The sequence below is a fragment of the Pagrus major genome, chromosome 14 (assembly GCF_040436345.1).
Source record: "Pagrus major chromosome 14, Pma_NU_1.0".
Taxonomy (NCBI): Eukaryota; Metazoa; Chordata; class Actinopteri; order Spariformes; family Sparidae; genus Pagrus; species Pagrus major.
The window spans coordinates 25,796,196-25,813,695 of record NC_133228.1 but is presented as its reverse complement, the minus strand read 5'-3'; the positions used below and the strand labels follow the sequence as shown (position 1 = coordinate 25,813,695).

The following is a 17,500-nucleotide window of genomic DNA, read 5'->3' as shown; positions in this document are numbered from 1 at the left end:
ACTTCAAATATCAGAATTGGTGAAGTAGTAGTTGGACCATGCCAACTGGGGACTTGGGAAAAATCGATTTAACATGGTTCATGAGGACCTCATTTGTATATATGTAAATTAATTTACATAACTCACACAAGGTCCCCACTAATTACATGTGATTATTGGGGACCTTGCACCAAGTGTATTTGTTGCACACTTGGACAGAGTACACTTCTTTATAATTTACCAACATGCTCACCTGATAACACAGGAATACAGACACGGTAAGTTACGTGGTCGCTCACTGCGGCGCTCTGTTTACTATAGCACGTACGCGCCTTCCTGACCCTGATGACCCCTACCTGGACCCCTGGCTGCCCACAGTGCCTGCACTAATCTCTATTCTCTGCCTCACATTAACACACACACTCTTACGGTAACATTCATCAACATTCAGACCAACTACTGTGAATAAAATAATGGTGAAATATGAAATAATAATAATGGTGAATAATAATTAAAATAAAAATAACTGCAGATGGGGGTGCCCATGTTTCATAAACAACTGTACTTATGGGTCCCACATATTACTAATGACAAATGGCAAGCATCTGAATAAATCAAACCGTCAAATGAATGTGAATATTGATAGATTAAACTAATTTTTTTTTTTTTTTGTAAATCAAGTCAACACATAGATATTGCACACACATAAATTGTATGACAACCATTTTTATTGAGTGCAACTGAACAAATTGACTCAAATTGGTTCAAATGGCATACAAACAAACAAAAAAACCCTCCTCTTACGTTTTAACATAGGACTGCAGGAAGAATAGTCTTCCCACAATGATGACTAACGGGGATCTGTGATGAATAGTAAACAATGAAAGGGATTCCCAATATGTATATTTAAAACAAAAAATCAAACATAAAATGTTGACATCTTTTTAGAGGACAATGTTCAAATTGAAATGTGTGTAATGGGAAAAAAATGCCTTACCAGGGAGTTGGTAACTTAAAAGCTAGTTACATTGCAATTTCTTTTTGGAGGCTGAAATGCGGTTATAAACATAAAATTTCAGGGTCTGCCAGTCCCGGCTCTGAAGGGCTTCTGGTTCAGCCCTTAAGCACTTCTCGCAGTCCATTTTTCCTGGTACAATGCAAGATGTGATGAACTTCTTCATATGCCTTTCCACCGCCTGCACTTCTGTCTCCTGCCAGGGCCTTTTCTTCCTCTGTGTGGCTTTGCCTTGAAGTGGTGAGAAAAAAAGGAGTTTTGTGATTGAAACAGTTAAGGAGAGTATGTGCTTGATTTCCAATCTAAAGGTCTTAACCCTTTCAGTAATGGATTAGGTTCCTCAATCAAAATGAAAATATTTACTTACATTGTCAGTCAAACATCAATCTGCGTACTGTCATTTGGACTGACTTAATCACAAGGGAAAAGCAGCAGATGTTTTGAATTATTTCTTTTTTCCAATAAGATACATATTGTGTTGAAAATTAAGAATATGAAAAGGCCACATCACTATTATTGTGACAAACAGTTATCAGTATTATCACAGTATCGTTAAAATATAATGTGGCAAGGTGAAGAGCGCCGGGGCAGGGATTGAACCCACACCTCCTGGGTAAGAGTCATGCGCGCTTGCCAGTCACCCAAAGGGACATCCCTTTGGCCAAATAGCCAGGGCACATGATCAATTGGCATAAACATTGAAATAAATAAATGGCATATAAAGTTGAGAAAAAATTAATGAATTATGTTGGTAATACCTCTGTAACCTTCAGGAACAAATTTTCAGGAAACCAAGGAATGTGTAAAAGTAAAGTTAAAAAAAGTTACAATTTTAACCATAAAAAAAAATTGTATGTAATATAGAGACTTACTTTTCTCATAATTTTACTTTTTTGCTATGTAAGATTTTTTTTTTTGTGAGATTTTTTGTGATTTTTTTTTACAAGGTAAGCTTGGGGCAGCAACAGTTGCATCTCAAAAGAGAAGCAGAAAATAAATTGAGATAATTACATTTCAATGCAAAATTACAGACAAGTGTGCCCACAATAATTTGATTATAATCTATATTTTAATTTGTACAGTGACAATACATTCTCTAAAAAGCAGCATGATTTTTGAGTTTACCTTTGGAGGAGGACCTCTTAGCGCCGACTCCTGATGGCATCTCATCATCTGATGATGGTGGTTTGCGTCTCTTTCTCAGGTGTGCTCCTATGGAAAATTATTTTTAAAAAATTGTGTGAAATTGTGTGTTGTGAAGCTTTATCATTTTTATTTTTTATTTCTATTTTTCATATCAATTTGTGGAAAGTGTTAAAAAGTTCAAAGCTCATGCACAGTTATAATACATTTCTAAATGCATTTCTGTGTTCCAGTCAAATAAAGTGATTTTTACAGTCTTACATTTCAGTACATAAACTTCTGTAGAGACACAGTCATACCTACAAAGACTATACGCTGTTTCCCCAAAAATAAACCCTGGATCACAAGTGACATAAAGGCAATCCTCAACCAAAAAAAGGAAGCTTTTAGAAACGGTGACAAAGAGTGGCTCAAACAGGTACAACATGAGTGAAGAAGAGACTGAAAATGGCTAAGTTGGACTACAAAAGAAAGATTGAGAGGAATTTACAACACAACAACATCCGTGAGGTGTGGAAAGGAATCAATACCATCTCTGGCTACAACAAAAAGACAAGACAGCCAATAGTGGGTGATGTTGGAAGAGCTGACTAACTTAATCAGTTCTTCAACAGGTACAGGTACATCTCCACTGCTGTAGCTACTCCCCTTCTAACACCTGTTCCTCCACCCTTGTCTGTCACAGAGACAGGGGTGAGGTTGGAGCTCGGGAGACTTTGCTATGGGAAGGCAACTGGTCCAGATGGTGTATGTCCTGTGTTGTATGGATTAATGCAGAGCATATGGAACTATAGTGGTTGTTCAAGACCGGACCTTTTGAAGAGTAACACACTGGTGAGTCCAGCCCGCGAAAGACAGTGTTCATTCATCCGAGTGTTATGTTCGTACTAAGTTAATTAAAGGAACGAAAGATGATCACCGAGTGACAGCGAAACATTTACATAACACTACATGTCCAAGGCTGATTAAAGACTGTGCTGCCCAACTGTGTCAACCGCTACACAAAGGGGCTGTCCCATTTGTCAACACTTGGCTGAGTGCGCTTGGTTACGCACACACTTTGGGGACGTCCTGCCACGCTGAACGTACATTTGCAGATAGCGTAGCCCACCGATCCAGAGCGCAGGCTAGACGGACAGATAGGCAAACACAAACTGGACCACCTGATGCCCACCAGCAGGAAGCCAAGACCGACAAGGAGGTGCAGAGTCTGCGCATGCAGGGGCCGGCACAGGGAGACCAAAATGTGGTGCACATCCTGTTGTGTCCCCTTGCACCCAGGAGAGTGTTTCACAGCTTAACTAACAAAGCTGAACTATTCTGTGTAGTGGTGAAAACACACACGCACGCACGCACACACTCACAAATGCAAGAGGAGAGGAGAAGAGGAGAGGAAGGAGGAGAGAGGAGAGGAGAGAGGAGCGGAGGTGCTGAGAGAAGAGGAGGAGAGAGGAGAGGAGAGGAGAGGAGAGGAGATGAGAGAAGAGAAGAGGAGAGGAGAGGAGAGATGAGAAGAGGAGAGGAAGGAGGAGAGAGGAGAGGAGGTGATGAGAGAAGAGGAGAAGAGAGGAGAGGAGGAGATGAGAAGAGAGGAGAGGAGAGGAGGAGAGGAGATGAGAGGAGAAGAGAGGAGATGAGAGAAGAGGAGAGAAGAGGTGAGGTGAGGAGATGAGAGAAGAAGAGAGGAGAGGAGAGGAAGGAGGAGAGGAGAGAAGAGGTGAGGTGAGGAGATGAGAGAAGAAGAGAGGTGAGGTGAGGAGATGAGAGAAGAAGAGAGGTGAGGAGGCGAGGAGATGAGAGGAGAGGAGGCAAGGAGAGGAGAGGAGATGAGAGGAGAGGAGGAGAGAGGAGAGGAGATGAGAGAAGAGGAGAGAGAAGAGGTGAGGTGAGGTGAGGAGAAGAGAGAAGAGGAAGGAGGAGAGAGAAGAGGAAGGAGGAGAGGAGAGGAAGGAGGAGAGGAGAGGAAGGAGGAGAGAGGAGAGGAGTCACATGACATGCACTCACGCTGACAGGCACGATTCGCTTTTGCTGTGACGTTCTGTACAAAAAAGTTCATTTTTGTCAAGTCTTGAAATTGCACACAGTTACATATTTGTAAATAAATTATTGTTTTGCAATCAAAAGTCCTTTCTCAGTGTTGTTTTATAGAAGGAAAACACTATTCAGATGTGTGAGGTGTCACTAAAGCAAAAAAAATATTAACTTTTGAACAAGGGACAAGTGGTTGGTATTGGAGCCAATTATTCCTAATGTTTATATCATCAGAATAGTTAATGATTTTAGTCCAAATTCGAACACGAAGTGCATTTTAAAGACTACTAACCTTTGGAGGAAGACTTCTTAACGCTGACTCTTGATGGTATCTCATCATCTGATGAAGGAGGTGTGCGTCCCTCTTGTGGTACTAGTGGCGTTTCATTCTTCTCAGGAGGGGGAAGTGTCTCTTCTGTTGGTGGTCATATGGAAAGTAACCTTTTCAGAGTCTCATAGCATCTTGACAGTTAACAATTGTAAAATGTGTATTTAACCTATATAACCTAACCCTATGTAATAGAGAAACATAAAAGTCTTCAGCTGTTTAGTAAATGTAATTGTTGCAATTTGGTCTTGATTTTTTCCCCCTAAAATTGACATAGAGGTATCATCATCACAATGCACTTAATATTTCATATCTTTGAATGACATTTCATCATGTATGTTATCGTTTAAATGTTTAAGCCAACAGAAGTACAGGATTGGCAAAATCATATCAGTGTGTGTATAAGTACCTCATGAACATTTTGAGCACATTGTGACAATGTATCAATTATACTGATCATGTGATCATTTTGGTCACAATAATGGTGACATGACATTTCAATATCATTAGATCTCTACTTGACAAGAGAAAAACAGGAATTACAGTATGTTTGATTTCAGAACACATTGCAGTGCAGTTATGTGGGTTTCTTTTACATCATGTCCACATGCCATTTTATTGATAGCCCATTTGAAGAAAACACACTGCATTAACAACAACCCCCCACCCATTACTGTATGTGGAAAAAAGCTAACAAAAACAGATATTTACCAGCTAAATTCACAGTGCTGAAACTCATTTATGTACCTTTACACGCTGGGACCTCAACAAAAGCGAGTTTATTAAAATAGAAGAAAAGTATGTAACCTTCTGACAACACAGTACATACCATCATCAGTAGGTGGAGGGTTTCCCTCGTGCATGTTCTCGTCATCTTCGTCACTGTCGAGAAGTTTTTCTGTAGAAGTCATATAAAGTGCAGTTTACCCTTTTAATCAAACAAAAAGGAACAGATGGCAAATACAGAAAAAACAACATACCATCTGGGTCTATCTCTACTTCATCCAAAGTTTTCCCATGAAACTCAGCCACTCTTCCCTGCTCGAGAGCCATCAGGAGTTTGCTGACCTTAGCAAGCTGCAAGGTCTTCTCAGGCAACCGGTAAAACTCTCTGTGGACTCTAATGTCATGGCCGAGAAAATTGGCCAACTGGTCCATCTCTGTGTTTGTCATGTTTAACACTGTTGACAAGGTTGCTGCATGCTTGCGCAGTTTGGTCGATGTCAGTGCCCTGGGACAATCAGCACCACATTGCTTTGCAAAGGCACGGAAGCAGTCTGACCCTCGGAAGTGCGTCATGGCCCCTGGTCGTGCAAACATGTGGTCGTTGTCTTTCAGAACCCCGCAAGCTTCTCTCTGTGACACAAGGAGTTCTATGGCATTCAGCATTTTAGGAGTGAGAAGAATTGGGACTGGGCGACCACGCTTTCCTCTGACAACAATCCTAGTGAAGTGTCTGCAGAGTTTTTTCTCCACTTCGGAGAGTGCCCAGTCCAGATCATCGTGTGGATCAGAAGTGTCTCTTGAAAGAAATGCAGATAGGGGCATGCTTGCCACCTCTCCCTCCCTGCGGCGGTTAAAGAGGATGAGCTGGACAAGACACACCTTTGTCAGCTCCTTCCAGGCTTTTGTAGAGGGACTTTCAGAGAGGAATTTGGACCATTTATCTTGCTCTTGTGTGAGATATGCGTGCATTTTTTGGACATCTTTGGTGAAGGGCATGACACTGGGCATATTCCACTTTGCTTCCCTAATGTTCCTCAATGCTGTAGCTGAGATCAACTCATGCCACTTTTCCTGATGGACCACTTCAAAGTTGCTGGCATTCTTAACAAGCTTTTCATCATTTGAGATTAAACCCTTAGCTTTTAAGAGTTTGCTTATTTTAACTAAGGAGTTCCCAAGTTTGTTTGCTAGAGATGGAATCAAGAACCTGTTTGATTCACTCTCATACCCGCATGTAAGCTTGACAGCTTTAATAGTCTCCATGTACTTTTTGGGACTAATGAAATCTTCCATATTTTTCAAGGAAGTCACTCTCCTGGCACTGTGAATCAACCTTCCCAATTCTCGCATCTTCTCTCGCACTTGCAGTTTATTCTTTGCTGATATCCCTTTTTTATTTAACAAGTGTTGCCCAAAATCAATAATGACTTGGTCATTTTTTACTATGTGTGCGATCGGGTCAGGATTCATAGAAGTAATTACTCCCCACAACTGTTCACTTGTGTTTGTCGGCACAGGCCCTGTGTATGTACACATGGACTGAACACGGTTCTTTCCTGGCTTGGAGGCGACTGATCCAGGTTTGAGTTGACAATTACGCATGTGTCGCCACAGGACTTTGCGTGTGTAAAGTCCTTGACAGTGTGCACAGTGCATAAAGTCATTTCCCTGTGCCTGTTTAGGAGGACGTTTAAATGGCACTAATTCTCCCTTTCCTGACTGCATGACAGAAGCATTGTGAGCATAGTTTCCTTTGTTCCGAATATAATCCAACTGTTTTTTTCTTTCCTTTGAGCCCTTTGTAAAGCTTAGAGCCCGAGCAACATCAGATTTACCATCATGTGCATGTTCTAAATGCCTTGCCATTTTAGCATAAGGCTTAGAACAATACAAGCAATAATGTCTCTTATCATACACTCTTTTCCCAGCCTTTCTTTTGCATGGACCAACAACTACGGTGCCTATGCTTTGACTTGAAGAGGGTTGTTCATCTGCTCCATTGGAACAGGGTTGTTCATCTGCTTCACTGGAACAGGGTTCTTCTTCTGCATCACTGGAACAGGGTTCTTCTTCTGCATCACTGGAACAGGATTCCTCTTCTGCTCTGACTTTAGATGTATGACTCTGCTTGTCAAATTCCATGCTGTCTGGTGTTGTAGAGTCACAGATAGGGGACCACATGACAGATTTATTATCAACATATTGATGTTTTCTTGTTGAGGTTGGTTTGAGTTTGAGGCTAGCTTCACTGTCAGTATCACTTTTGGAGGTGGTATCGGGGATGAAATCTTCTCCACTCTCTGGCGTAGTACAATAAAGTTCATCTGAATCTTCAAAAACGGTGTCCTTCATCTGAAATAAATTCAAATACTGTTACAATTGGGTAATTACAATGAAATTGAAAATAAAAAAATATTTTGAAATTCCTCTAAATCCATTTTTCTTTCATGAAGAAAGAAAGTGCTGGATAGATCAAAGTGAAAAAACTTGTCAACAATTAAAGTGCTCATTAGCAAATGTCATTGCAAAAAATATATCTTAATGACTCAGCTTGTGCCAGGGAGGCAGAGCAAACAAACACATTTCAACTGTCAGCCAGCCTTCCTCTTGTATAGTCTGTGGATTGCTAACAGGTGTGTCAATTAAGGTGTGAGTTGTCTAAAACATATATGGGTTAACATGTATTTATGTCATGTGATCATCTGAGCTATGACTACAAGATGAAACCTCACACCTTACAGTAAATGACACACCAATTGGCAATCCACACACTATCACAAAAAAGACTGACAGTCAAAGTGTTTTTGTTTAGATTTAGAGTGCATTAGTGGCTTCTTTTGTATGCTTTTTCATCATGGATTTCCTTTAATGGTAAGTTGACAATCAATGATTTTTTTTTTCCTTTTGAAAAAGTATGGGAATTAGGTCCTTTTGCTTGTAACAATTGCTAAAATTTAAATTTAATTTGGTGACATAGTCCATTCAATAATATATGATTGAGGGTCCAAATACATTAGCAGTAAGTAAAAAAACAACTTCTTTTTAATCTGTTTTGTTTTTCCCCACATGATGGATAAACTTACAATGACACTTCTAGTCCGTCTCAGTCTTGGTACGAAAACCTCAAATGTGTCCTGGGGCACTGTCATAGCCTGCAAATAAAAAGTGAAAATATATATGTGAATATTTACCATTAAAGAATGTTTAAAATGTAATGTAAATGGAGTTAGAAATCCCCTCCCCAGCCCTCTGGCTGCTTTCACACGTCTTGAATCAAACAGGCTTTGTGGGGACATTTCTATACACAATATTTCAGTTCCTTATGGGGACCATGTTAAAACATTTTACACACACTTTTTACTCAGACACTTAGTGAAAGTGTGGTGTGGGGACACCGTGAGTGTCCAGAATAGAGTGATAACTAAACAAGAGAATAATCCCTGTGATAAATTAAATCTGCCTGAAATACTCTGCTAACACTAACATTTTGAATGCATTATGTGAAATTGCCTGCCATGTTAATGCACAACACATTATCATGAAAATTAATGTCCATCATCAGAAATGCTCAGATATAAAGAGAAAAATAACATAAAAAAGTGATGGATATGTAAATACCTGTTGAGTGTTGCTTGGACCAGCAGCATCATCCATCGGATTCACAGACAGGGATGGACTAGAGTCATGTGAAGCCACATCATCAGCTGCAGTGCTGGTCATCTTAGTAAAACAACATGTCAGAATATAAGAAACCAATAGTCAAACTCAATTAACTTTATAGAATACAAAAAGAGTGAACAATTATGCAGACAGAATCTCCTAGAGGAGATGCATGTCAGCATGCACAAAACGTCAAGAGACAACAACCTCATAGTAAACATTCCTCTCTATCTTGCCAACCTCTGTTTTCACACATTGTAAAATCAAACAGGCTTTATGGGGACATTTCTATACACAATGTTTCAGTTCCTTATGGGGACCAGACTACCAGTAGTCTGATTTTCCAAACACAGTTATTACCCAGACAAGAAAGGGTGAAGGTGTGATGTGGGGACATCGTGAGAGTCCAGATTAAGAGTAATGATTAAATAAGTGTATAATATCATTGATACATGAAATTTGCCTGAAATACATAGCCAACATTAACATTCTTCATGGGTTATGTTAAAGTGTTTTTCACACTACACTATCATCAAAACTGTGGTCCTTCCTCATTAAAGCTACTTAAAAAAGTGAGAGAACTTCAAAAACGTGATAAAGAGCCTCGTCAATGCTTTCAATTGTACGTCGCTTTGGATAAAAGCGTCTGCTAAATGAATTGTAGAATTGTAAAGAGAAGTGAGTAAAATGTATATATACCTCTTGGAGAGTGTAGTTTGTACGCCTAGCATCATCCATGTGACTCAGAGATGGGGAAGAGGGATGAGAGTCACCTAAAGCCACATGTTTGGCTGTAATGCTGGCCATCTATAAACACATTGAACAATGATACAGTTTCAGAATATGATCGATCAAGACACCAATGGTGAATCTGATGTAAGCTCTGTACAACACAATAGGGAAAAAACAAGTGAACAATTGTCCGCACAGAATCTCTCTCGAATGAAATGCATGACACCGATTTCTGAGAGAAAACATCAAATATCATGGTACCCATTCCTTCCTACCCAGCCAAGCTCTGGCTGCTTTCACACGTCTTGAATCAAACAGGCTTTGTGGGGACATTTCTATACACAATATTTCAGTTCCTTATGGGGACCATGTTAAAACATTTTACACACACTTTTTACTCAGACACTTCGTGAAAGTGTGGTGTGGGGACACCGTGAGTGTCCAGAATAGAGTGATAACTAAACAAGAGAATAATCCCTGTGATAAATTAAATCTGCCTGAAATACTCTGCTAACACTAACATTTTGAATGCATTATGTGAAATTGCCTGCCATGTTAATGCACAATACATTATCATGAAAATGAATGTCCATCATCAGAAATGCTCAGATATAAAGAGAAAAATAACATAAAAAAAGTGATGGATATGTAAATACCTGTTGAGTGTTGCTTGGACCAGCAGCATCATCCATCGGATTCACAGACAGGGATGGACTAGAGTCATGTGAAGCCACATCATCAGCTGCAGTGCTGGTCATCTTAGTAAAACAACATGTCAGAATATAAGAAACCAATAGTCAAACTCAAGTAAACTTTATAGAATACAAAAAGAGTGAACAATTATGCAGACTCATTCCTCTCTATCTTGCCAACCTCTGTTCTCACACATCGTAAAATCAAACAGGCTTTGTGGGGACATTTCTATACACAATATTTCAGTTCCTTATGGGGACCATGTTAAAACATTTTACACACACTTTTTACTCAGACACTTAGTGAAAGTGTGGTGTGGGGACACCGTGAGTGTCCAGAATAGAGTGATAACTAAACAAGAGAATAATCCCTGTGATGAATTAAATCTGCCTGAAATACTCTGCTAACACTAACATTTTGAATGCATTATGTGAAATTGCCTGCCATGTTAATGCACAACACATTATCATGAAAACTAATGTCCATCATCAGAAATGCTCAGATATAAAGAGAAAAATAACATTAAAAAGTGATGGATACGTAAATACCTGTTGAGTGTTGCTTGGACCAGCAGCATCATCCATCGGATTCACAGACAGGGATGGACTAGAGTCATGTGAAGCCACATCATCAGCTGCAGTGCTGGTCATCTTAGTAAAACAACATGTCAGAATATGATATAAGAAACCAATAGTCAAACTCAAGTAAACTTTATAGAATACAAAAAGAGTGAACAATTATGCAGACTCATTCCTCTCTATCTTGCCAACCTCTGTTCTCACACATCGTAAAATCAAACAGGCTTTGTGGGGACATTTCTATACACAATATTTCAGTTCCTTATGGGGACCATGTTAAAACATTTTACACACACTTTTTACTCAGACACTTAGTGAAAGTGTGGTGTGGGGACACCGTGAGTGTCCAGAATAGAGTGATAACTAAACAAGAGAATAATCCCTGTGATAAATTAAATCTGCCTGAAATACTCTGCTAACACTAACATTTTGAATGCATTATGTGAAATTGCCTGCCATGTTAATGCACAACACATTATCATGAAAATTAATGTCCATCATCAGAAATGCTCAGATATAAAGAGAAAAATAACATTAAAAAGTGATGGATATGTAAATACCTGTTGAGTGTTGCTTGGACCAGCAGCATCATCCATCGGATTCACAGACAGGGATGGACTAGAGTCATGTGAAGCCACATCATCAGCTGCAGTGCTGGTCATCTTAGTAAAACAACATGTCAGAATATAAGAAACCAATAGTCAAACTCAAGTAAACTTTATAGAATACAAAAAGAGTGAACAATTATGCAGACTCATTCCTCTCTATCTTGCCAACCTCTGTTCTCACACATCGTAAAATCAAACAGGCTTTGTGGGGACATTTCTATACACAATATTTCAGTTCCTTATGGGGACCATGTTAAAACATTTTACACACACTTTTTACTCAGACACTTAGTGAAAGTGTGGTGTGGGGACACCGTGAGTGTCCAGAATAGAGTGATAACTAAACAAGAGAATAATCCCTGTGATAAATTAAATCTGCCTGAAATACTCTGCTAACACTAGCATTTTGAATGCATTATGTGAAATTGCCTGCCATGTTAATGCACAACACATTATCATGAAAATTAATGTCCATCATCAGAAATGCTCAGATATAAAGAGAAAAATAACATAAAAAAGTGATGGATATGTAAATACCTGTTGAGTGTTGCTTGGACCAGCAGCATCATCCATCGGATTCACAGACAGGGATGGACTAGAGTCATGTGAAGCCACATCATCAGCTGCAGTGCTGGTCATCTTAGTAAAACAACATGTCAGAATATGATATAAGAAACCAATAGTCAAACTCAAGTAAACTTTATAGAATACAAAAAGAGTGAACAATTATGCAGACTCATTCCTCTCTATCTTGCCAACCTCTGTTCTCACACATCGTAAAATCAAACAGGCTTTGTGGGGACATTTCTATACACAATATTTCAGTTCCTTATGGGGACCATGTTAAAACATTTTACACACACTTTTTACTCAGACACTTAGTGAAAGTGTGGTGTGGGGACACCGTGAGTGTCCAGAATAGAGTGATAACTAAACAAGAGAATAATCCCTGTGATGAATTAAATCTGCCTGAAATACTCTGCTAACACTAACATTTTGAATGCATTATGTGAAATTGCCTGCCATGTTAATGCACAACACATTATCATGAAAATTAATGTCCATCATCAGAAATGCTCAGATATAAAGAGAAAAATAACATTAAAAAGTGATGGATATGTAAATACCTGTTGAGTGTTGCTTGGACCAGCAGCATCATCCATCGGATTCACAGACAGGGATGGACTAGAGTCATGTGAAGCCACATCATCAGCTGCAGTGCTGGTCATCTTAGTAAAACAACATGTCAGAATATAAGAAACCAATAGTCAAACTCAAGTAAACTTTATAGAATACAAAAAGAGTGAACAATTATGCAGACTCATTCCTCTCTATCTTGCCAACCTCTGTTCTCACACATCGTAAAATCAAACAGGCTTTGTGGGGACATTTCTATACACAATATTTCAGTTCCTTATGGGGACCATGTTAAAACATTTTACACACACTTTTTACTCAGACACTTAGTGAAAGTGTGGTGTGGGGACACCGTGAGTGTCCAGAATAGAGTGATAACTAAACAAGAGAATAATCCCTGTGATAAATTAAATCTGCCTGAAATACTCTGCTAACACTAACATTTTGAATGCATTATGTGAAATTGCCTGCCATGTTAATGCACAACACATTATCATGAAAATTAATGTCCATCATCAGAAATGCTCAGATATAAAGAGAAAAATAACATAAAAAAGTGATGGATATGTAAATACCTGTTGAGTGTTGCTTGGACCAGCAGCATCATCCATCGGATTCACAGACAGGGATGGACTAGAGTCATGTGAAGCCACATCATCAGCTGCAGTGCTGGTCATCTTAGTAAAACAACATGTCAGAATATAAGAAACCAATAGTCAAACTCAATTAACTTTAGAGAATACAAAAAGAGTGAACAATTATGCAGACAGAATCTCCTAGAGGAGATGCATGTCAGCATGCACAAAACGTCAAGAGACAACAACCTCATAGTAAACATTCCTCTCTATCTTGCCAACCTCTGTTTTCACACATCGTAAAATCAAACAGGCTTTATGGGGACATTTCTATACACAATGTTTCAGTTCCTTATGGGGACCAGACTACCAGTAGTCTGATTTTCCAAACACAGTTATTACCCAGACAAGAAAGGGTGAAGGTGTGATGTGGGGACAACGTGAGAGTCCAGATTAAGAGTAATGATTAAATAGGAGTATAATCTCATTGATACATGAAATTTGCCTGAAATACATAGCCAACATTAACATTCTTCATGGGTTATGTTAAAGTGTTTTTTCACACTACACTATCATCAAAACTGTGGCTCATTAAAGCTACTTAAAGAAGTGAGAGAAATTAATGCTGGTCATCTAAACACATTGAACATGAATATTTTAGAATGAGAGATAACGATAAACCATTGGTTAATCTGCACTAACCTTCACAGCATTTTAGAAAATGAATGAACACTTGCTCAAGGTTCAAGTTTTAGACAAAAATCAATTGAATGAGATGCATACCATCATACTCAAAACATCAAACGTCATAGCATTTTTTTCAATAATATGCAATAATGAAAAAAATGTAGTGATAAATTATATTCATAATATTATACCACTAGGATTCTTTCAAAAGTTACTTTGATTCTGTTACACAGAGCCATTCTGTATAATGTGTACTGTATAACATACTTGTGTTCTCCATGGGCAGTCCCCGTCTCCATAATGATAGGTAATTTCTTCTCCTTCTTGAATATCATCCAAGGCAAACAAACAGAGGTGAGGCTTTCCATTCACATCAGTCCTTTTCATCTTACAATTTGGCCTCCTGTGTTCATCATTCACTAGCCGCCCCAATGACCCATCATCTCTTGAGGCATCAATGCTTAAAAATAGATGGGAACATGACAAAAAGAAAAACACCAGATCAGAGTCCCATTCACAATATTCTAATATGGTCTAGTGTGGTGTAGAATAGGTGGAGAAATTAAGTCTTACCACCATGTTTTCCCTCTCCACTTGAATGCAAACATAAACGCAGCACATGTTGGGTGGTAAACTCTTCTTCTGCTCTGATATTCTGCATCATTTATCATGTCCCCCCTATACTCAGCAACAAATTGTCCTCTGCTGATTGTACCCTTTGCAAATACACCACGTCCTGTAGAAGAAAGCAACAATAGTTTCAACAAAACAGGTAAAGCCATCCATTCTGCCATTAGGTCCATGGTAATGTGTAAAACACAACTTGCAGAATAAAGATGACAGTTACGAAAAATGACCTTGATATATTGTATCTGACTTAGAAGCTTCAATCTGGGGTTGAGCAGATCATTTTTTAATGATTACATTATTTCTGTCACACCCCTCATCTGTTTCCAATTATCATTATTATTACAAGAATTTTTGTATGTTGTGTTTTATATCATTCTAGTTCAAACCTTATCTAACCTATTTTCCCCATTTCAATCGTTTCATCACCTTTGCATTGATGTTACACCTTAACTGTTATTTCATATGAGGCTCACCATCTAAAGTGTTCTATACAAACACAGCTGGTTAAAGTTGATTAATGCTGACGTTCCGTCTCTGCAGTCTTCCTTGCACTTTAAACATATTCAACTTTTTCAGCTGGGAAAGGCCAAGAGTCCATTGGTACCACACAGACAGTGAACATTAGTATTCGATCTACTGTAACTATCTTAGCTTAACCAATATAGTTAATACTCTACTCCGAAAAAAAAAAAAACCCGATGCCAACTAACAGTAAACACATACACTCTACATTGCTGCAGTGATGCTTTAGAGAGCCAAGTCTGCTTTACATGCTACACTTCACTGACTAATTTGGCTTGTTGTCTGAAAATTGCTCTCATACTCTCTCTCCCATAGAAAATTTCTCTCCTTTCTGCCCATGTTTGCGGTGCAGAATGCAGTCATGGTAGACAATGGAAGCGATACTGCACCCCTTACTTCCTGTAGTGTATTGCTACAACAAATGAACTCCTGCAGTTTTAATTACATTGCTTGCTCTTTGATTTTAGGTCTTTAAATAACACATCAAGCATAACATTATGTGTCAACAAATTGTTGTTGATGTCAATAATGTTGACTAATCATTGCAGCCCTACTAGTATCTAATGTAACCTCAGGTTTTGCATTTCATGCTCATCTGGTAATAATTGTGCATGTTTTATGCACAGTATATTGTGTATCATGTAAGTATTACCCAGCAAATCACATCAGACAACACCTTACCTTTCACTGCATTGATGTACTTGACTTCCAATTTGTCTGTTTTGTCGGTCCTTGAAATAACATGACAAATGGCATCCTGAAGGGGGCTGATCCTTCGTGGCATTTCAAACTTAAGAGAGAAAAAAAGAGTTTGCATTATATTCAGTCAGAATTCTTAGTCTTTAACACTATTAGAAATATCACTGTATCCATGCCCTGCATGGATTAGATGTTTCTCTGCTCCATCACACGTGATTCAAATGATCAGCTGGATATCAAACTCTGCAAATGGCCAGTCATGCTGGACAGGAAATAAATAGCTGGTTGAATTTCATAATTTGTCATATGCACACTAAGGACACAGGTTTCCCTGCAGAATAAACTTTGTTCTTTTCTGTCACCAAGTAATGCTAAACAATATAAATCTGAAGTATAAAATAGATCAAAATATATACGGTGTATATATATATACGTATATACACTGTCTTAATATCTCCTTGCTTAATATAATATTCATTTGCATGATGCGGTTGAATCTGTGAGCATTGGGTCGCTAAGAAGACTGTTAAGAGCGGGTCAGCTCAATCTTACATTCCCTTCTTAGTGAAAGATCTTAAGCTAAGTGCGAATATGGGAAACGTGTTTTTCTTTAACAGGAGGCTCTAAGAGTGCTCTTAAGAAACTCTTAGCACTAAGATCTTCTTAACTGGATCTGGGAAACGTGGCCAAAGACATGTCTGTGAAGATTCTCAGTCATCCAGGTCATGGTATTCGTAGCAAGGTTTGTTGTAGGCAACTGGACTTGATAAGAGTTCTTGAAGACGTTCCGCCTCTCATCCAAGAGGCTTCTTCAGTTCTGACTGACTGGTTTGGGAGTTCAGGTATTTAACCACTGTGTGGTCGTTAACACCTAGAAGGGGCGTGTGTCTCAGGTGCCCCTCTTCCATTGTGTGGACCTTGGGTTTCACCTCATGATTTCAGGTGGGTATAAAACTTTCTGGAGAGTGATCTTAAAACTGCAATATATGTGGCAGATATATTATGTCTTAGACCACCTCCCCTGTTGAGAGATGGCCTTTCCAGGTTTTCCATGTTTTTGTTAACCTGGAAAGGCCATGAAGAACTGAACTGAAGAAGCCTCTTGGATGAGAGGCAAAACGTCTTCAAGAACTCTATCAAGTGCAGTTGCCTACAACAAACCTTGCTACAAGTGGCCAAAGACAGTTATCACTGCACACATGTGTACTGTGCTAATACAAATAAAGACACACAGTTATCACTGCACACATACTGTGCTAATACTAACAAAGACACACAGTTATCACTGCCAGAGCAGCAGTGTTTTCTCTTTGCAGCCTGTTACCTGTTTAACAAACACCTGCATGTCTTATTAATTAGACTAGAGCTAATAAAAAAATATCTGTGGTTGAGCACTAGTTAAGCACTCCCTCAAACTGAACTACATGCAACTATATTGTGAAAAACATGAGGCTGCAATCAGCCCATGTGTGCTTTTGAGCTAGCTATCCTGCTTAATAACCACAGCTAATTAACACAATTTTATGGTCCTTTACTTTGCATAAACCCCCTCATACAGAGTTACATGCAACTATATTGTGAAAACTCAGCAAAATACAAGGCTACACTTAGCACAATACTTAGCAGTTAGAGCTAATTAGCTATCTTGTTAACTAGAGCTGATAAACAAATATCTGTGGTTGAGCATTGGTTTTATTAATTGTTCATTCATACAAATTTGCTTACCTTGTGTTTAACTTTTGCTCCATCTTCTTTTG

At 38.8% G+C, this 17,500-nt stretch overlaps 2 protein-coding genes across 6 annotated transcripts in view; both read right to left on the bottom strand.

The window, feature by feature from the left end:
• Positions 1-17,500, bottom strand: part of LOC141008555 (filamin-C-like) — a 74,220-nt gene that overhangs the window by 46,458 nt on the left and 10,262 nt on the right. The window lies entirely within an intron of this gene.
• LOC141008081 (uncharacterized) overlaps positions 872-17,500 on the bottom strand; it is a 17,027-nt gene continuing 398 nt past the window's right edge. The window contains exons 1-18 of one of the 2 annotated variants that reach the window (XM_073480282.1): positions 17,469-17,500; positions 15,726-15,834; positions 14,466-14,628; positions 14,160-14,352; positions 13,206-13,307; positions 12,621-12,722; positions 12,031-12,132; positions 11,446-11,547; positions 10,856-10,957; positions 10,271-10,372; positions 9,582-9,689; positions 8,841-8,942; positions 8,306-8,374; positions 5,477-7,574; positions 5,326-5,394; positions 4,461-4,583; positions 2,120-2,206; positions 872-1,225 (exon numbers count right to left, since the gene is read on the bottom strand). The exon at positions 17,469-17,500 is cut by the window's right edge and continues 398 nt beyond it. In XM_073480282.1, the coding sequence (XP_073336383.1) occupies positions 999-1,225; positions 2,120-2,206; positions 4,461-4,583; positions 5,326-5,394; positions 5,477-7,574; positions 8,306-8,374; positions 8,841-8,942; positions 9,582-9,689; positions 10,271-10,372; positions 10,856-10,957; positions 11,446-11,547; positions 12,031-12,132; positions 12,621-12,722; positions 13,206-13,307; positions 14,160-14,352; positions 14,466-14,628; positions 15,726-15,834; positions 17,469-17,500 (3,992 nt within the window). In that variant the 3' untranslated portion in view covers positions 872-998. The remainder of the gene's footprint in view (positions 1,226-2,119; positions 2,207-4,460; positions 4,584-5,325; positions 5,395-5,476; positions 7,575-8,305; positions 8,375-8,840; positions 8,943-9,581; positions 9,690-10,270; positions 10,373-10,855; positions 10,958-11,445; positions 11,548-12,030; positions 12,133-12,620; positions 12,723-13,205; positions 13,308-14,159; positions 14,353-14,465; positions 14,629-15,725; positions 15,835-17,468) is intronic. The other variant, XM_073480283.1, reaches the window with a different exon arrangement.